The sequence below is a fragment of the Dermacentor silvarum genome, chromosome 3 (genome assembly GCF_013339745.2).
Source record: "Dermacentor silvarum isolate Dsil-2018 chromosome 3, BIME_Dsil_1.4, whole genome shotgun sequence".
NCBI classification, from domain to species: Eukaryota; Metazoa; Arthropoda; class Arachnida; order Ixodida; family Ixodidae; genus Dermacentor; species Dermacentor silvarum.
Window position 1 is genome coordinate 37,445,926 of NC_051156.1, and position 19,237 is coordinate 37,465,162.

A 19,237-nucleotide genomic window follows, 5' to 3' on the forward strand; every position below is an offset into this window, starting at 1 on the left:
ATTTGTACTGTGTATTTTTTCTGGTGTCTATGTGTTTTTTCTTAAGAAATGTAAAAGTCATACGATGTTTCTGACACGTATTTTATTGGTTCCTTATTTACTGTATTAGTATTATGAAATGCAATGTTATGTTATCATGGGACGGCCATGTAATGCGTAGGATGGATAACGGGTGGAGCATCAGTGTTACAAAATGGATACAAAGAAAAGGGAAGCACATTCAAGGACGGCCGAAAACTAGGCGGGGTGATGAAGATAGGAAACTTGCAGGCGAAGTTCGATTCAGGTAGCGCAAGACAGGGATAACGGTTCCGTAATAATCAAGTTCAATGCTTTATTCAAATTGAATGATTAACTGTGCCACTTTGTAACCCTGTAATTTATCCACGCATTGTGGCAGTAAGCATTTGCATACGTAATATGCTTGGGGCTTCTTTGTGTTCTGTACGCAGGTACGTCCGAGCGGAAGTTCTTGCAGGATTCGTCAATGGACTCTTTCTACTCTTCATTGCCTTTTTCATTCTGTCCGAGTCTATTGAAGTAAGTAACTCAGTTACATTCTAAAATTATAACCGTAGGCGATGGTATATCCGTGTCAGAATAATGGGAAATTTTCTCTTGGTTAAAGAGTCAAGGCATTAAATTGTCCAATTTTTTTTCGTCAAAATGGCATATCGCATGATTGAACCAGCTTCATGATTGCGTCTACCAAGCTATTTGATAAAAAACACACATACGCACAAAACCTGTCGTACACGATCGCCGAGGCTGCACACATAACTAGAACACAGTGCAGATGTTATAGTTGCCCTGATCAAAAATTCTTAATCCCCGCAGAATTAGGACTCATATGTATAATACAGGGTCTAACAGTTATCATGCATCGCACTCTTTAAAAAAATTACACCATCTTCCCGTAGGGGAACCCTGAGTAGTATGCGAAGCAGCCATGGGGTGACTCAAGGTAGTTTTATCAGCTGTATAAATTGTACATGCAGCAGCAGCACTAGCAATGCGCAGAACTGTTGTCGACGCCGTCGGCGTTTCGCCCGCGTTCGCACCGAACGCGCGCGGCGTTGGTGACTTATGCCGGTGCCTCTGGGGCGCCTAACGTCGCGCCTCTAACCTAAGCTGCTTCGCATTATCGCGCGCGGAGCCGCAGGTGTTGCCATTCGTTGCGCAATCCGGAGAGGAGCGTCGGAGAGGAGAGGAAGAATGCCGAGAGGAGAGGAGATGAGACAAAGAGAGGAGGGAGAGGAGGATGCGCATGAATGCTGAGAGGAGATGAGATGAGACGAGGAGAGGAGGGGGTGGAGGATGTGCATGCGCAGTAGGGGTGTGGACACACGGCGGTTGGATGGATGGAGGGAGGTAGGGAGGGAGGGAGTGACATAGCCCCGAGCATAAGATGCTTCGCATCTAAAAGACTGGCCATTCTACGCGAAGAAAACCAAGTGCATATCGTTAACAGTCGAGTAGGGCAGCGGCCCGTGTCTTTTTGTTGATGTCACCCAATTTCATTCGAACAATTATTCGCAATTAGCATTTCTTTATGCCAGCTCTAAATGCAGTGGTTCAGTAAGAATTTTTAAAGAAATTGACACAAGCCTAAAGCGGGCATGTTTACAGCCAGGTACCTTTAGCCCTCTTATCTTTTTCCGGCTGATAACGAAGGCCCGCAAAAAAATTAATAGCACGTAGCTAACCGCGCGCGCGCCTCATAAAGCAGCCCTCTCAAACAAGTTCCAAACACCCGCCGTGGTGGCTCAGTGGCTATGGTGTTGGGTTGCTGAGCACGAAGTCGTGGGATCGAATCCCGACCACGGTGGCCACATTTCGTTGAGGGCGAAATCTGCACTTTAAAGGTGGTGGTCCAAATTTCTCGAGTCCCCACTACGGCGTGCCTCATAATCAGATTGTGGTTTTGGCACGTAAAACACCATAATATTATAATTACTAAATAAATAAAGTTCCATATAGTAATTAGTGGCGCCCATGACAGTGCGGCGCCTTGGTGTTCATAAATATAGAGTGCCGATAACTGGTTCTTGATGTGTCATGTAGAAAGTGCGCTCACCAACTCCCGCGGAGCATGCTTGAAGGGGCTGCGTTTTGATGCGACCGGACTGTTAGTCACGGGCTTTCTTTATCATCCACCACCAAATGACCTTTGCCACCTAAACAGAGAACGCTGTGCTGTAGCAGGACACGAGTTTTTTTATCACCGGATTAGACTCGACGGCGCTGTCGTCTTGGAGAGAGAAACCAACCACCGGTCGCGGCTCCTTTTGGAATCCTGGCACATCCAGAAGACGCCGGGTAACATCAATCGTTCGTCGGGAACACTTCACCCTGTTTACGCTCAGTGTGTGCAAAAAGTGTATGCGCGTCTGTCAAAGCGCCAAACACGCATATGAGCACTGCTACGCCTCACGCCATCTCAGCCCCGCAGAAGGAGCTGGCCGGGTTCCGAAATGTCGGGTTCTTTAAAATTAGTTTTTGTTTGAGTTTTCCTTCTCTTTAACTCAAGAATGTAACTGGCTGAAAACATGCGATGTTTAAGTTTTGTTCAAATTTGTTCAAGTTCTGCATTGAAGGCACGCCATTCAGAGGAGTAATTAAAACATTTGCTAGATGCAACGAATTATGAAACTGAATGGCATGAAAATATATTATGGGAGGCTGCTCTATCGAGTAAGAACAATGCGCACTTGGTTATTCTCGTATAGAATGGCCAGTGTTCTTTTTTTTAAAAAACGTGATGCATGATAGCTGGGACACCATGTATATGCGAAAAGGTAATTTAAGCAGAAGAGAGCAGAAATGTAGCGATATTTCTGACGGATATTGCAAAGACTACATGCAAGTAAGGAAACGCAAATGCATGAGTAAAATAATTACCGACTTGGCAGGTCAACGCTGTGGATCACAGGCAGCGTGCACGGAGCTACAAAAGAGCTGCAAAAACAAAAGAAAAATGGGCGTGCTTTGCACAAAGGAAAACAATGGAATAGAAGCTCCGCGGCATGTAGAGCTCCACAATGTTTTGATGCGAAAGCGTCAATTGGCCCTTAGAGAAAAAAAAAGGCGTCTGTGGGAGTCTATACCAACGAAACGGCACCTCAAATTCCCATTGGCTGCGACGCCACGTGACGAGCGCGCCTCGCTGTAGCAGAGTGGGCGAAAGGGAACGCACGCTGCCGAAGCAGCACTCCAGGTAGCGTGCCAGAGAGGGCATCGCAGTGACGCCACGTCACCCTCACTATTGGAAGCGTTCTTTCTCTCTCTCACCCCCGCTGGGCTTAGCTGCTGCGCGCGCCTGGCAGCCTCGGTGAACGCTGCTGATTATCCGGTCTCTCGGCCGCAGGACGTCGGTGGCATGCGGCGTTGGCGCCGCAAGCTGCTGCTGCTTGCTTGCTCGGACAGCACGCACCACTATAGTACGTTACTCGCAGTGAAAAACTCGCAGGACCGCTCATCGGCATTGAATTGGACATTATTGCTGTAGTGGCAATATAACCGAAATGCAACTATGCGACATCCTTTCGTATACCTTGTTATTTCCTTATCACAATATATGAATTGATGAATTATCAATTGATGCGATCATATGAGGAGAGATATAAATCTAGCGCGTTTATGCGAGATGATTAAATGCTCCTGCAGTCTGGTTTAGTACATCAGAGCTGCAGTTTAATTCTCAATTTGTAGCTAAGCAAAACACGTAAGCGTAAGGGTTGCCAACGAGTAATCGCAAGGTGACAGTGCAAAAGCAAGACCGGGTGCAATTTATAGAGTTCAAATTGATTAATATAATTCACCCTGCAATCTTCATGAAGTTCCGGAACGCCACTAGTGTAACTATTGTTTCGGTTTCTACGCCATTAGCCTTGGGCTGCGAAACTCATTGGTGAACGAGTCGCTCATGACAGTGAATCAAGTTAGGCTTAATAATAAGGTGTGTAGTCATTTGTGTTTCCGAACCCTGTCTCAATGTCCTGCTTATATATATATATATATATATATATATATATATATATATATATATATATATTTACCGTCACTATGTGGGCTTAAACGAATAATAGGCATATATGCTAGCCACGAGCAATATGTGCCTTAAAATGCTCTGAAGCACGTTTTATTGTGGTCGAGCAATGCAAGTGGAGTTACAATAGACAGTTTCAGAAATAGTTTGTTGTAAAAGGTACCTCAATGCGTTCAAGAGGCGCGAAGTTAATGGCAATCAAAGATCGCATTTTGCCCCCTTCGCGGTGTTCCCGCTCCTTCTTGAGTGCCTCCTCACAATGCCTGCTCACAACGTTCCACTTACAGAACTTCAACGTGGTGGGCAGTTTATATTTGATTTCGGATGTTCACGTAGACTCCACTACTGTCAATATTGGCGCCTACTATGCGCTAAACTCGGACGCTATCCCTCAAGTTAAAGTTGAGTTCAGGGTGTATTGTCGCTGTGGTATACTAGTGTGTACTAGATAGCTGCGCGCGGTTCTGTTTTCTTGCACCGAGTTGCAAGTAGCACATTTCCTTTCGCACTTATCCCTGCGGCAGTCACTATTTCCGAGGGTCGAACGAAGCCACTTCTTTATGTTCGCTTGTACGAGTACGCCGGCAGCACCCGCATCGAGTAAGTGTTGGATGCCGTAGTGCAGACTCGCGCCGTAATCCAGGCTCGCCTCGCGCCTTGAGCCACGTCACCCACAGAGACCTCGCAGAGCACGCGGTTGTCCTCAGTGAGCCGCAGGAGCTCAGCGAGCGGGCTCGGCACCCCGCGGTTACCGCGGCATCTACTGTATACGCACCAAACGCTGCTACGTGGAACTATAGTGTAGCGCACGGCTTGGTGCGTGCACGGCAGAGCTGGAGTATACGCGCTCGGGCTCATGTGCTCCAGTGTAGCCGTGCTACCTGATGCGTTCCGGCTTTGTCCTGCACCAGCTTGACCGACGATTAGTAGCCACATCCAAATCGCACTTTTTCAAGCTCTGTCATTGACTCAACATGAAGCGATGTCGGTCAAGGTGTCTAGCTAGGAGCGGCCAGGAGTGTAAGCGTACTGGATACGTACGTGTGGTCTGACCTTAAGTTTCGCGTGTTTTGAGGAAAGTGAAGCGTTCAATACTAATCGAAATTAGCGAGGCCCATGGGCCTCGCTAATTTGCGACACCGCTAAGCGACACCGCTAAGCAGTGTCGCCAAAAATTATTTGCTACGCGGGCGGCCACGGCCTAGCGTGAGCAGAAGATAGTCGTCTAGCTTCTTCCGGATGTAAGTAATCGAAATTCGATACGCAGATTTTCGCTTACTATACACTTCTTGGTTGTAGTTAGGTATTTTGTTAATAGCAGCCGTCTATAGGAATCTTGCATATGCCGAATCACGTAAGACGCCGACAGCTTCGATACGACTGAGAAGAAGTCATTGTTTAAAAAGAGAGTGTTTGAGAAAAAGGTGAATTTGTGCTTTGCTTGTCAGCTACACGCGTCGCGCACAATTGCCAAATCTGGCTGAGATGTACACAGAAGCGTATGCTGTCGGCGCACTGTGTTTGCTCCCCTAGCCCGAAGGGTGGTTCAGGACCTCTTTAATGCCTGCGAGCAACTCTAATGCTTAGAAAGGCAAGTTTTCCAAAAAACGTAATCATAACAACTATATAATGAAATACAGCCCCATAAAGTAATCCACACCTAGCAGCACACATCCTAAAGAGCGGCAGTGGATTTTTTCATTTTTTACTGAAGTTTTAGCTTTATTCTATTGGAAACTGCCTCTATGGAAGTCTACAGAGGCAGCAAATTTTCTCTAGATAAGCGAATGTTGTCAACTGTAGTAATGTGAAGGGGCAAATTACAATATAGCACTGTGGAATGCGTCATATTGTTATAATTATTTAAAGGAAAACTCAACAAAATGCCGCGAATCTCTATAGACCAGAATTTTACTCTCGAACCTTCGTTTAGAGGGAAACTTAATCTCGACCCCCGTCATCATCTGTCGGCAGGGTCCGCGAAGGTGATGCCGATTTGTTAGGGAAAGTTACCGGGCTGAGCGGTATCCTCTTCGAACATTCGCCAGTTCCAGCATCCTCTGCCAAAGATGTCTGCCACCTATAGGAGCTCCAGATTCTGGTCTCTATTACGCACAAACTTCGGCGACCTTACTTGGACGGACCTCCTAAAATCTTTGCATCAACTGCTTGTTCAAACCCCACGCAGAGGGTCATCGATCCGCCGGACGTCAAGCACGAACGCCTGCTCCTGATCTCAGCGCTCGGTCTGGTCGTCAACGTGATGGGCCTCGTCTGCTTTCACTCAGGAGAACATTCGCACGAAGGTGTGTGCATATAGTTTTAATTATGAACGCTAATTTCTAAAAATACGAAGAGATAGGTAGATTGCACGAAGTGTCCCATTTTCGCTCCACTTCATTGCTGCTACCACAAAAACGGATCACTGCTAAAAGACTTCAAGGCTCGAGCCAAGTTTTCTACAATTGAAGTCATGGTAAATTTAAATTTCACCAATGCATTCGACACATGAAGCCAATGGACTGGTGAACATGATACTTAGTAGCGCAAAACTCGAAATAAAAGACAATAGTGAGAGGCGAGAGGAAAGGACAGACGAGCGCTACGTCTTTCCAGTATCAACTCGCCCAAGAAGAAGTTATTCTAAATGGACTGGTGCTTCAGCGTACAAAACATTTTGCCCCCGCAATTTATAAATCAGGCAGTAACACTGAAACCAGTTTATTTGAACGTTCAATGCAATAGGTATTGTTTAAACTCAGAGTTGCTTTATAATTTATCATGCCCCAATCACTAGATGAATGATGACAAGGGTTAGATAGGTCCTCTCAATTATCAGTAATAGGGTAAAAGGTGTTCACGGAACACTGACTCAGTCTTGAAAACCCTAAAGAGAACTTTCAAAAGCAAGTTCAGGCATTTGTGAAGTAAATACATAGGATGTGAACAGGCCCATGAATTTTGTACAATGGAGCAAATGTATTACGCGTTCGCCTTCTAGACGAGGACCCAATCTAAGTATATGCAATATTGTAAAATACTCAGCGCAATATTTGCCATTCAGCAGTTCTTTCAGAAAGTAACTCAATAATATCTGCGTGTCGTATACGTAAACGACATAAAACAACACCATACATTTGATATGTATGCCTGAAAGGTGTCGTTCCTCCCTTAACAATTACCAGTCTATCCTCAAATTTTGTTCTCCACGATCGTCCCAAGAAGTTCCCATAACACACTGTTCCTGTAGAGCGGCTTGACCTGCTTGTTCATTCCCAGCAATACTTGGGTGTGTTTGCATGCAGCCCAGCGATGCTTTACGGTTCGTGGACCGCGCGCTTCGCATTTGGTTTCTTGATACTGGACTACTCTTTAGCGCACGAAAGACGAAAACGAAGAGAGTAGAAGACAGGAAATGGCGCATACCTGGGGAATAGAAATATAGTGTAGTAGAATGGACAACTGGGCAAGTTGGTTTACTCAACGTTACTAAGCTAGCTTCATTAATAAAACTCGGCGGCATTGCGCGGAACCGCCACCCGCCCGCACCTTCATGGTGCTGCCGTCGCACCCAGCTTCACTTCCCCACTAGCCGGCTATGCGAACTGGCCGAACGAAGCACGCGGTGCAGCGCTGGTGTATACTGTGGTTGGTTGTTGACCGCGGATTTCAGGAAGCATGTCATCCGCGAAACTGTAGCCTTCGCCGCGTTTGTTAAGGATATTAGCAGAAGATGCCGACGTGCTGCGGTCCTGACTTCAACAAGCGGCTATCGAACGATGTCGACAGTTCGGCACGCCACTTCTTGTGTGCTCCCAGCAATGCGACACTTCGCTCGGCGCGGTTGAACAGAGCAATTCCTCGAGCGAAATCCATGGTGTGTGATTTACACTTTCATGATCTAGCAGCACATCTTAAAGTGTTTGTGCATATTATCAATGAACAGACGGTTGAGGTGCCACGAGACAAGTGGACACTTGCCGAGGGTGCGGTGCCGAAAGCGTTCCCGAACCTTCCCTCGTATCTGTCGAACCAACCGGGGAAAAAAAAACGCGAACGAAACAGAGATATTGGCGCTGAGCCGTGCTCCCTCAAGGGCTGCAGAAGATAGCGTCAACCTTACCCTTTACACACGAACCACTTACTACAGAGATGTTTGGTGACTTGTTCTGGGCCATCTTAGAAGAGCTGTCAGAGAATACGCTGAGTCGTGTTGGGTGCACCTTGCGCTTTCAGGAACTGAGTGCACGCATCATTAAATTTTTCACAGCGGAGCTCTTTAAGCTTTTTGCTTCCCCGCGTAGTGTTCTCAAAAACTGGCCTAGCGATGACGTCACGTACGCAACTTGTGATGACGCCATTTTATACAAAGACAGGTCGTGTTTTTAGATCACTGCACGGGCCGATTTTTTCAGCCCGGGCCTGGCCCGGGCCCGTTCTTTACGTTGGCCTGCCCGCCCGAGCCCGATCAAAAGATTTATGGCGAGTCCTGGGCCCGGCCCGGGCCCGGAAATAATCTACGTTACCCGCCCGGCCCGGCCCGCCACCGCTTTACATTAGGCCCGAGCCCGGCCCGAGCCTGGCTCGAAACCGACCCGAACCCGGCCCGAGACCGAAAAAGATTACCTAGCGACATTAAAAAATAAAATAAAGAAGAGAATGAAAGGAATTTATTGTTAAGGCACAAATACATCTGAAATGCAATTATGAACTCCATTTCAGTGGTCTGAACGCAAACACCAGCGCGCGAAGTAGTACGAATGAACCTGCCAAGCAGTATCGCCAGCAGTTTCCAACGGCGCGACGTTGATTCGGCCCAATCCTCTTGTATCACAGCGCTGCCACAGTATTTTTCCACGTCGGGCGCCTCACTGCAAAGCATGCGCCACCCCAGCCACTCGTTCCACTCAACCGTATTCTAGTACACTATAACTGAAGCGCAGCCACGACTCGTCGTGAGCGCAGCGCATGGATGGAGTAAATGGAGAAACAAAGCTTCTAGTTCCTCCATGGTGCAGCGTAATGCGCTGCTGCTAGGCGGTCGGTTGAGAACATGCGTGCAAACATGGATGGACGCAGTGCCATATTTCAGCCACGTGACAAATTATCGTATCTTACCAGTCACCGTTTTAGCAATTCGCCTTTGAAGAATCAGCAAGTCGCGAAAGCGCTTGCACTGCGCTGAAAGCATCAATTACATTGATTTATGTAAGGAATATAATGACATCCTTTTGTTTCAGGCGACTTCGGTCTTTCTGGACTTTTAGATTCTGTTCAAACAGCGCAAAATACGACGGAAGAAGAAAAGGGAAGTACACAGGAGTAGCACTGCCAGCTTCCAGCTGCGCCGCGGCAACAGGTTTTTCAGAGTCGAGACGTGCGAGGATAACTCGCTGCCGTTTACATGCCAACCACCAGAAAGTCCGAGCCCGGCCCGGGCTCGCGTCAAAATACCGTATTTTCTCGCATATAACCCGAACCAAAAATTGAAAAAAGTTGGTTAAAAAGTGGGGGTACGGGTTATCTGCTAATATTCGCGAAGGGAGGGGGTGGGGGTCGGCTTCACGGCAACGCATGGCCTGTCATGCAGAGTCCACATTGTCCGCATGCCTTTCGACATCGACGTGTGTTAGGCCAATAAGGGGCCAACACAGGTTATAGCCAGATCCACATCCATAGTCTGGCCAGTGGATGGCCGATGGTCTTTACGCCCTCACATCGACAGGACGCGTGCGAAGGCCAGGTATTGAACTGCTGTGCCAGTGGATCGTAGATTCGTGAGGGGCGATCCCGGCCGATATGGTGCGCAAAAGCTGTGCAATAGCATGGTGCGCAAAAATGTGCAATAAGCAACAGCTTAGATGGTTCCGACGGTGATTACGTCTTTGAGAGCTGCGATGAAGCCTCGGATGGCAGCAGTGAATCGGATGACAGCACTGACAGCGTTGCGGCGGTGGTTTTTATATAAATTTGTTTAGAAAACGAAATGATGACTGCGCGTAGTTGTAACTTCCTAGTCCGCATTTTTTTTCGGATTAGTGTGTGGGTTATACGCGAGGTTATTTTTTTTTCTTTTTCGTGAAGTTCGAAATTGAGGGTGCGGGTTATATGCGCAAAAATAAGGGGACCCGAGCCCGGCCAGCGCCTGGGTCAAAAAGCACATGCCGTGCCCGAGCACGGCCCGAGCCCGGGAAAAAGGCCGGGCCGGAGCTTTCGGGTAAGCCCGAGCCCGTGGAGTGCTTTTGTGTTTATAGCATCCCAGCAACCTGTATCTTGATATGTGCGTCAGAAAGCTCAATATCCTGTTGAGCCACATGAACGTTATAAAGATTTTTATATGTGTGGACGATTTTTAATCTTTCTCGACGATGCTGCTAGCTGCAATGGTTTTGCCTGTAATGTTGAGAGCGCTCTTAGGATTTTTTAGGACTGTCTGAAACTACTATCACCCATGAACTACCAGACGATGTGTTTATAAGATTCTTAGATCTACAGCTAATACTGACACATGAGTATGTATGCTGGATGCTTCAGCCAAGAGCGAACGAGTCACTGCGTACAGCTGCGCCTCGCATCACCTTGCGATAGCCACTCAATAGCTAATCGACAATCGATCAATAAACAATAAATTCCGGAAAATGCTGGGGATGACTTGGCAGTGATTAGCCTCAAAGTACTTTATTGGTTTTCACAAATCACGTTTTTAGCCTACAATGTAAGCCAAAATGGTGTAAAACTCCGTGCTCAAGCATTTTATAGTACCCCCTGCACAGCCAAAAAATTGAAGAGTTTATCGGATAAAAATCTACTGGCCAAAGCTTCATCAATGACTTCGCCAGTCGTAGCGCCCCTCTTACTGCATTGTTAAAGATGAACGCTCAATGAACATCGAGACCACAGCAGCAGGCCACCTTGATCAGGGTGTATCTGCTCCCGTTTTCTTGCACATTTACGCTATTCAAGGTGGATTTGGTGCAGTTCTCCTGCAACATGATTTTTCGGGAGAGCGGTATGTGTTATGTTATGCAAGCCGCCAGCTGCCAGATGTGAAGCGAAGCCGTCACTCATCCGAACTCGAGCGTCTTCCTGTATCCTGGGCCACCCCGAGCGTTCGGTCCTAATCTTATGGCCGCCAATTTACAGTCGCCCTAATCGCGCCATTCGGTGACTCTCAGCTCTATTGTAGACCCAAGGAGCGCACAAGTTCGCTATCGTGATTTATTTACAATCACGAACACCGTTCGTGCTGGCGGCGCTAATCAATCCAACTCCCGCTACACGAGACTGCGGCGCTATGAAAAAGTCAGGGTTGATCCCTTTTTCGAAGGAATCGGTACACCACAAAAGGGAGACGGCGTCTTCACAGAAGCTGTTGCATGTTTGCTCCGTGAACTCACGGTCTACTGCAGCGAAAGGCGCACGATTTGCGGGCCAGCGAATGTGTTGCAGGTTCACTTGGTGCGCGGCATTCTGTTGGCGAGCAGCGTCCAGCTGCCGAGTCGCTTCCGCGACAGTACGAGCATTTTGGTCCGACTCCGTTGTGTTTTGGGCAGCCGGTTGCGTTGTGACGCGTTCGGATTCAGGAAGGAGAGTGGCAGAGTTCGCAGCATGCGCCGCGAACGCGCGACGGCGTTCTGCTTCACACTGGCGTGTCTTTCGCCGGACTAAAGCGAGATTCGCCCGTTGACGCCATTGCCTTTCTGCGCTAATGGGCGCAGCAGTTTTGTAGCGGTACCTACATTACGCCACGTTTTCGCCTTTTTGCCGTCGCCGCACTTTGAGCCGTGGCCGCACTGTGACCTCACACCATGGCCCTCCATTATACAGCAACTCCGCTCGTTGCGGTCGCCGCTCCTGCCGTTGGTAAAGTTTTAGCCGTTGGGCGCTCACCGCGCCCTCTGTGTGACGTCACACCACGGGCCTCGATTCTCCGGCGACTCGGCTCGTCGCGATCGCCGCACGGCCACCGCTCCTACAGGCGTGCGTCTGCCGTTGCCTGCCAATCGCCACAGATGATGATGATGATAATGATGATGTTGATGATGGTTTATTGGCATTCCCTTTGAAACGGGGCGGCGACAAATTGTCACCTAGCCTGCTTGATTTAATCAGGTATACTATACACGTGCTTTATCTAGCATTTTTGTATACCTCTCATTATTCTTTTTTTCTTTTTCAAAAATTTAACTTGTGCGCTACCTATGATTTTAAGAGATCAGGTCGTATCCATATTTCCCAGCATTTTTCCCACCAGTACTACAATCGTCTCTTGCTTATCTCTATGGCTGATCTGTTGATGTTTCCTTCCACTTTAAACCCAAGCGCTTCTGGGAGTTGCACGTTACCTACGGTTCTCGCTGAGTGGATCCCGTCGCATTCCATTAGGATGTGCTGAGTGGTCTCTGTATCTTTACTGCAGCATACACATGTCTCATCTAGTTCCGAATATTTGTCCCGATATGTTTTTGTCCTTAGGAAACCGGCTCGAGCCTCAAATAGCAAGGCACTGCCCTTTGTGTTATCGTACAGATTTCCCCCTTCTAATTTCTTTCTTCTCATTCTTGTAAATCTCCATTGTCCTTTTTGTTTCAATTCTTTGCATCCAATTCACGGTCTCTATTTCTCTCACTTTCTTTCTGATGACTCCTGCTTGTCTATTTACAGTTTCGATTATCCTGTACTTGGTTGCCAACTTCCTTGACCTCTTCCTCCATTCTGTGTCCACGCTTTTCATGTAGAGATACTAGTGCACTTTAGCCGCCCATTTATTTTCATCCATGTTCCTGAGCCTTTCTTCAAAACTAATTTTGCTCTGTGCTTCTCTGACTTCAAAAGAGGCCCAACCCATGTCACCCTGCACTGCCTCATTTGTGGTTTTGCCGTGGGCTCCCAAAGCCAACCGGCCTACTGATCTTTGGTTAACTTCCAAACCCGACAAGATATCCGATTTTAAGCATAGAATGGCATTTGCGAATGTTAGCGCTGGCACTATTACTCCTTTCCAGATTCCACGCACCACCTCATACTTATTGTGGCCCCACTGTGCTCTGTGTTTCATTATTGCTGCATTCCGCTTCCCTTTATTTTCAGATTATCTTGGTGGTTGCTTGAGTAATTCTTTCCTTCGTTTATGTGTACGCCGAAGTACTTATATTGTTTCACTATGGGTATTACTTGCTGTTGAATTGGCATCACGAAGTTACTCGTCTCTTCATTAAATATCATAATTCTTGATTTCTCTGTGCTAAACTTAAGGCCTAGATTTGCCGCTGCAACCGAATACGGGCGCTACAACCGAATACGGCAAAACGCCGTGCAGCGCCAATGGTGGTAGGAATGTGAAACACTGAGACGGCCGCTCCGAGCCCCGCGGCAGCTACTGAACGTGTTTCAACGCGCGCGTGACGTTCAAAATGTCGCGGGTGTTGTTTTGCGGCTTTAAGCCGATAAGCTGTATTGAAAATTACTTTCGTGCGCCTATACTCGACAAAGGGGACAAGCTGTATGTGGCGGGTCACGTTTACGACGTGAAGGAGACCGACGGCGCCGACTTGAGGGCGCTGTCGGTCACTCTGAGCAAGGGAAACAAGTGTACGACGTTTCCTAGCAGGTAGGGAGAACATGCATGCATTTTTATATCAGCAAGTGGTTTTGACGAATAAGAGGAAGCGCACACGCTACCATGACTTATTGGAGGAAAATCTGCAGTGCAAGTTTAACGAAGACGAAGAACACACAAACAGGACGGGAGCTTGCGGCGCATTGCAACTAGCTCAAACCAAGATTATGCTACCGCGACGTTTTTTGAATGAGAACAGTCCCAAATCAACATTCGGTGATTACACGTCGTTTTTGCTACGTTGGCATGTATTCCGGTGCGTGGTCACAGAAATGTCCAACTGCAGCTCTGCTATTTACAGTATTTCGTTCATTTCGTGGCCGCCGTGTGCAGAAACGCATTTTTGCAAATCTATAAATGAAGCGTTTCTAGGTGTTGATTTTTGCTTTATTGGCTACTCCGCCGTTCACGAAGTGTTTGGAGCAGATCCTGCTCGTCTGCTTCGGCATCCACGGTGAGCCGTCATTCTCGCCGAAGAAAAGAAGAGGAGCATAATTGCGAATACTACGCAGTTCATACTGACGACACAGTGCCCTATGCATGCGGCCGCAAGCAAGAGCGCACATGCAGTAACCGAATGAGTTCTTCACGAGGCGGTAAACGAGGCAAACACGCCACAATGCGCTGACGAGAGACAGCAGTCTCACGGCGGGCGCCACTTGGGGAAGGCATTTGAAGTTTAGATGTTACACGCACCATCACTACCCCCAAAATCAACGCAAACCGAGTTTACTTACTTCGCTGAATGTATCACAGAAAAACGCAATTTAACAGTTAATTACCGGACTGCAAGCAATCAACAAAGATTCGCATGCAGCCTACAAGAGCATTTGAGGCGCAAATTCGCGCGTAAAATTTCGCGCTACGCAAGCTTGCTGTGCAAAATGTGCTCGATACACTTCCAACCGCGCTAAGCACACAAATACAGTTGCAGAACCTCAAAATGATAGACCTGACTAGACCTTGAAGCATATAGTTACATTGACACTAGGAAAACGCTGTTTTCATAATTAACTCTTCGAACAGCAACAATCCATCTTTTCCGTCGTTCTTGCTCCCACGGGCGGCCAGGAAATCGGTACAATTTCACGCCAGGCTGGCCTTCGTGGCTGTGGCAGTTTTTTACGTAGCATTAGGGCACTTGTTCCGCTCCCTTTTTCATGTTTGTTTGTGCGCGCTCACACCACGCTTGTTTATTCAGTTAGTAATAGTCGGGCCACATTTTCCAACGCACGCTAAACATGTAATGCTGCCCGGATCGGCAGTGCAGCGCTACAGGTGTATCCCTTCGCACGTGCGCTGCCCACGGGAAGCGCTTCTCATCAACACCACCGTTTCGCACGCGCCTTCTCGTGGTCATCGAGTCTCTCTTCATGTCGGTCTACTTACGCCGCAGCACACCTGCTTACTTAATCAGCTCATGTTTACTACAATTCATATTGCTACCAAAGCCGCTCACCTTACTTCGTATGACATTGCTGTGTTGCTATCGCATTCATTGCTTCGCCCTTAGGGCGAAACTGTGACATTTTTTCCGTACGCTTTCAGTCGATGGATTCGAATTAGTCGAGCTGAAGGATGACATTGTCTCACCGCCAGAAAACACGGAACAGCACCATAGACGCCGCGCCTACGAATACTCCCGCGCGCTTTGGCCGTCTCATTATTGTTGGCGGCGCTGCGACAGATGGCGCAGCACTCGCAGCAAACTTCACTGTACGGAGCCTATGGGCGTCTTGCGCTGAAGTTTGAGGTATAGTAGCGGCGCCTGGTGGCGGCGAAAAACGCCATCTGGGTAGTACTAGCTTGGATAGTATTGAGCCCTGGCTGTAGCGAAGCACGTTTATAGCCCGCGTTTTGCGTCGATTCGCACTTTTTCTGCCCTGTTTCGAGTGCGAAAAGGCTCATCACTTCTCACAGACCATGGCGGCCAGGCTGCGAGCTGGCCGCAGCCTATAGTTTTACGAAAACGGACTCTCCGTGTGCCGTGGAACGTAATGCTGGAAGCAGACGACATCGGCGACGCCGATCCGGAGAGACCTAGCTCAGCCTCGAAAAAGCGTCCCCGTCGTTACTGCTGCGTCGTGGGCTGCCATGAACAAGAAGGCCTGAATCCCAACATCAGATTCCACCGTTTTCCTTCAAGGCCTCACGCTGTGGAGCGTCGGGAGCGCTGGATAACTGCAGTTCGCTGCGCTGGGTAAGCGAAATGGAAGACCGACATAGCAGCAGGCATGGCTGGTGATTCACGATTCGAGACCCGGCCACAGCGACAATTAACAATTCGGCAGGTGCGAAGTGGTGAAGTGACCAGGTGTGTGCAAATGACCACAAATGGTCGGGCTGATTCGGTGACAATTCACTACACCAGTAGGAGCAGCACAGGTTAGAGAGTTGAATGTGCTCATCCTTGACCTCAAGCCAGCACGTTGAGGCAGCACAGCAAGGTAGTATTGATTACAGCATATCGATGTTCGAGCGCTGTCATTAAAAGCTACATCAAGCGAGCAGTACACGAGCGCGCGCTACAACGCGATTCGCACGTACGTACGTTACTGCGAGCTTATATGCATTGCTTGAGTTATCAATTGCTAGGCAGATGGCTGCTAATACAGCGCAGGCATAACTACTTGTCTAGCGGCATGCAGTCAACAAAGATTGCAGGAGACCCGCCGTTTCGCGGCATGTCGAAAGACCGCTGCCGTCGCGGCGCGTACGATCGTGCGCTCGAGCAGTTCCGGAGACATGTCTGCTTATCGCTGCTGTGAATTCATTTATAGAAAGCATTCCGATCGCTTTTGTGCGCCTGAATCTAGCAGCGTGCAAACGTTGTCTGAAGTTCAACTTCTAACGTGCGTGACTCGCTCCACTTGCAATTGACACCGCGCGAAAACTTCGCCGCTTATTTCTTGAACGGCGTACATGTACTCGGCGTTGCATAATTTCTTGCCTTTACGCAGCATGCCACCCATGGAAAAATCTTTGGCGCCCGATATTCGCTGCAAGCCGTGGTACAACACAACCGAAAGTGGCGGGTCCATATTGTAAACGTGCTTCCTGAAGCAGACGACCGAGCTTGGTACTACCCAGTTTCGGATTGAGGGCGCTTTTTAGCACCATTTTTGCAGCGCCCCCTGGGCAACGCAAGAGCCCCATAGAAGGGGAGAACTCGCGTCGCCGCAGCCATAGTTGAGGCCGCAGTATGGAGGGTGTCTAACTAGAAGCGAAGCCTAAGCGCAGCCGGGTGTTATCGCTACTCGACTAGGTTTAACCAAAGCTAAACCACAGCCAATTTTTCTTAGTTGAGGCCATCGCCGGCGAAACAGTACGCGGCATGTAAGCACTGCTTATGCATGTTGAAGCGGCACCCCGTAGGCGATGAGGCCACAGGCTAATCCGACGCGAAAGGGAAACCATGTGCAGAAAGTGCCAACACCAGGCTATTAACTCTTTTCGCTGCGCTCCCGTGGCACTGCCATGTTTCATCACGTGGTGACGCGTTCATTGCTTGCCTCAGCTGCCTCCGTTGACTCGCGTTTACACTGCAAGCGCGTGACGCCGGTGCGGCGCAGCAAACCTTCTTTTCGACGCATAATGTAGACGGTGGCTTTGTGCACGACCCAACGCTTTGAACACAGCTTTACAGAATATGTAAGGGCTTTCAGAGCTCATTACGCCTTGCCCAAGCTGCGCGATCAGCGTATACGTCAGGTTGTTCGCTTTCAGGTTTTTTTATTTTTTAAATTTTGGTAGTAAAGATCGAGTGCTATTTTTCAAGCTCATAATCAGGGAGAAATCGGGGTTATTGTGGAACAATTCGGAAATTCGGGTTTGTTTTGCGTTAAATTTACAAATGTACTGAGTAATACATTGCCTAATATCCCGAGCTCCTTACGGCTAACGCGGTAAAACTCTTCCAAGCTGGTATCTGGTGTTTCAAGGGATCTGCTTCAAGCTCGTAATCGGGGGGACATCAGGGCCAGGATTTTCTAGCAAATACTCTGAAGTTCGGCGTTTGCTCGGAAATTAATAAGTGGTAATGTCGTTAAAGAGCACTGATAGCTTCTAGAAAATTAAACATTTTAGTAATGAAAAGCTGGTCATCGATTTTTTACACATCCTTGTTAACATAAATTATCATCTGCCAGCGCAACATGTCGGTCTCCATTCGACACCTATTCGATCTTTGAACGTATCTCAGCTGTCAGAAAGCTCTCTCGACATCACAGCTTCTATTAGTTAGGCACAACAATGTCAGTGCTATTGAAGAGGAGCCTATCGTCGCTGTTCTTCAGCCGGCCCACGCAGAATGTCACGGTGAGTTACTAACTCAGAGTTTGGCGCCCTCTAGAGCCTTGTAGCGTCCATAGTGCTGCACGCAGCTTGTGACATGAAGTGTATAGGTCACCATGGAGTTCACTTGAGGTCAACAGGATCTGACTTCAGTGTCCTGAGGCAGGGTAGCTAGCGCGTGTGCACCGCAATATCCGTGCAGCGTGAAAAATAAAAAAAAGGAAAAGGTTGGTATGTTGTTTTCGAATTTGGGGAGGAAATCTGGTTTTACCCGATTCTGCTGAAACATGCTTGGGATGTAAAAATAGGGTAAAATCGGGTTTTATCCGAAAACGAACCACCCTAGGTATACGATGCTTGTACTAAAAGCGGGGTTAGAAATGTATTCCAAGCTTTCCAACCTTTCGGCTTTTGAATTAACTCGGGATAAGTGTGATCTTCGTTCTTTATTTGGCTAACATTTTGAAGCTGCGTCTTGTCATGTTTCTGACAGAGTGAAGTTCCTCCGTGCGGCCACTGTCGGATTGTTTATTTTCAGCCTAATCGATCGCGGGTGTGCTCTGCTGCGACAGATTTCTTCTTGCTGCGCACTAAGCTTGGAATGTAAATGTTCTGTACTCTGCGGTAGCTTGTAGCAAAGACGTATCTTCGCTAGTTTCTCGCTTACTCTGTAGACCGTCACGAAACGTTTAGCTTCAAACATTCCTGTCCTGTCGTTGTAGTCGCCGTCACTCATGCTTCGGCACATTGGTTCAAGTGTGCGCCCATTCACTTATTATTGATACCTTGGCAATAGGGTGGGCGTAAGTTTGCGTGCGAGTAGGCGTGAATGTGTGTACATAACGTGCGATAAGCTCACTATGCCAGTAAGTGGCACTACTTCCTTTTGTAACGAGCGCTACTCCCTCTTAAGTGCCGTCGTCCCGGAGTTGAAGTCTTTTCTTCAAATTCATTAATGATTTTTTTGATCCTCGAAGAAAACCGTGCATTGCGAAGCGCCGGAACAAAGGCAGTCCTTATGTAGCAGCGGCGACAAAGGTCTGTTCCATTCCTTAATATGTGAAGCAATATTTTTGCAGCGAACTACCAGACACGTATTCCCTTTATCGTTACACATTTTGCAGCATGAATTGGGCACAGTGCATTAGCGAACAACCACTTTTCATTTCCGACAGCTGATCGCACAGTAGCAGGGCAGAAGCAGTAATGGTTTCGTATTCGTGCGCATTCGCTGAGGCAACGTATGGCGTGCCGCCGAAAGCACCATCTCGTTCCTC

The 19,237-nt window shown here is 48.1% G+C and overlaps 1 protein-coding gene across 1 annotated transcript in view; it reads left to right on the plus strand.

Moving 5' to 3' along the window:
* The window catches only part of LOC119444305 (zinc transporter 7-like), a 205,626-nt gene that overhangs the window by 129,461 nt on the left and 56,928 nt on the right, over positions 1-19,237 (plus strand). The window contains exons 6-7 of the mRNA XM_049664531.1: positions 453-540; positions 6,237-6,354. Coding sequence (XP_049520488.1) covers positions 453-540; positions 6,237-6,354 — 206 coding nt within the window. The remainder of the gene's footprint in view (positions 1-452; positions 541-6,236; positions 6,355-19,237) is intronic.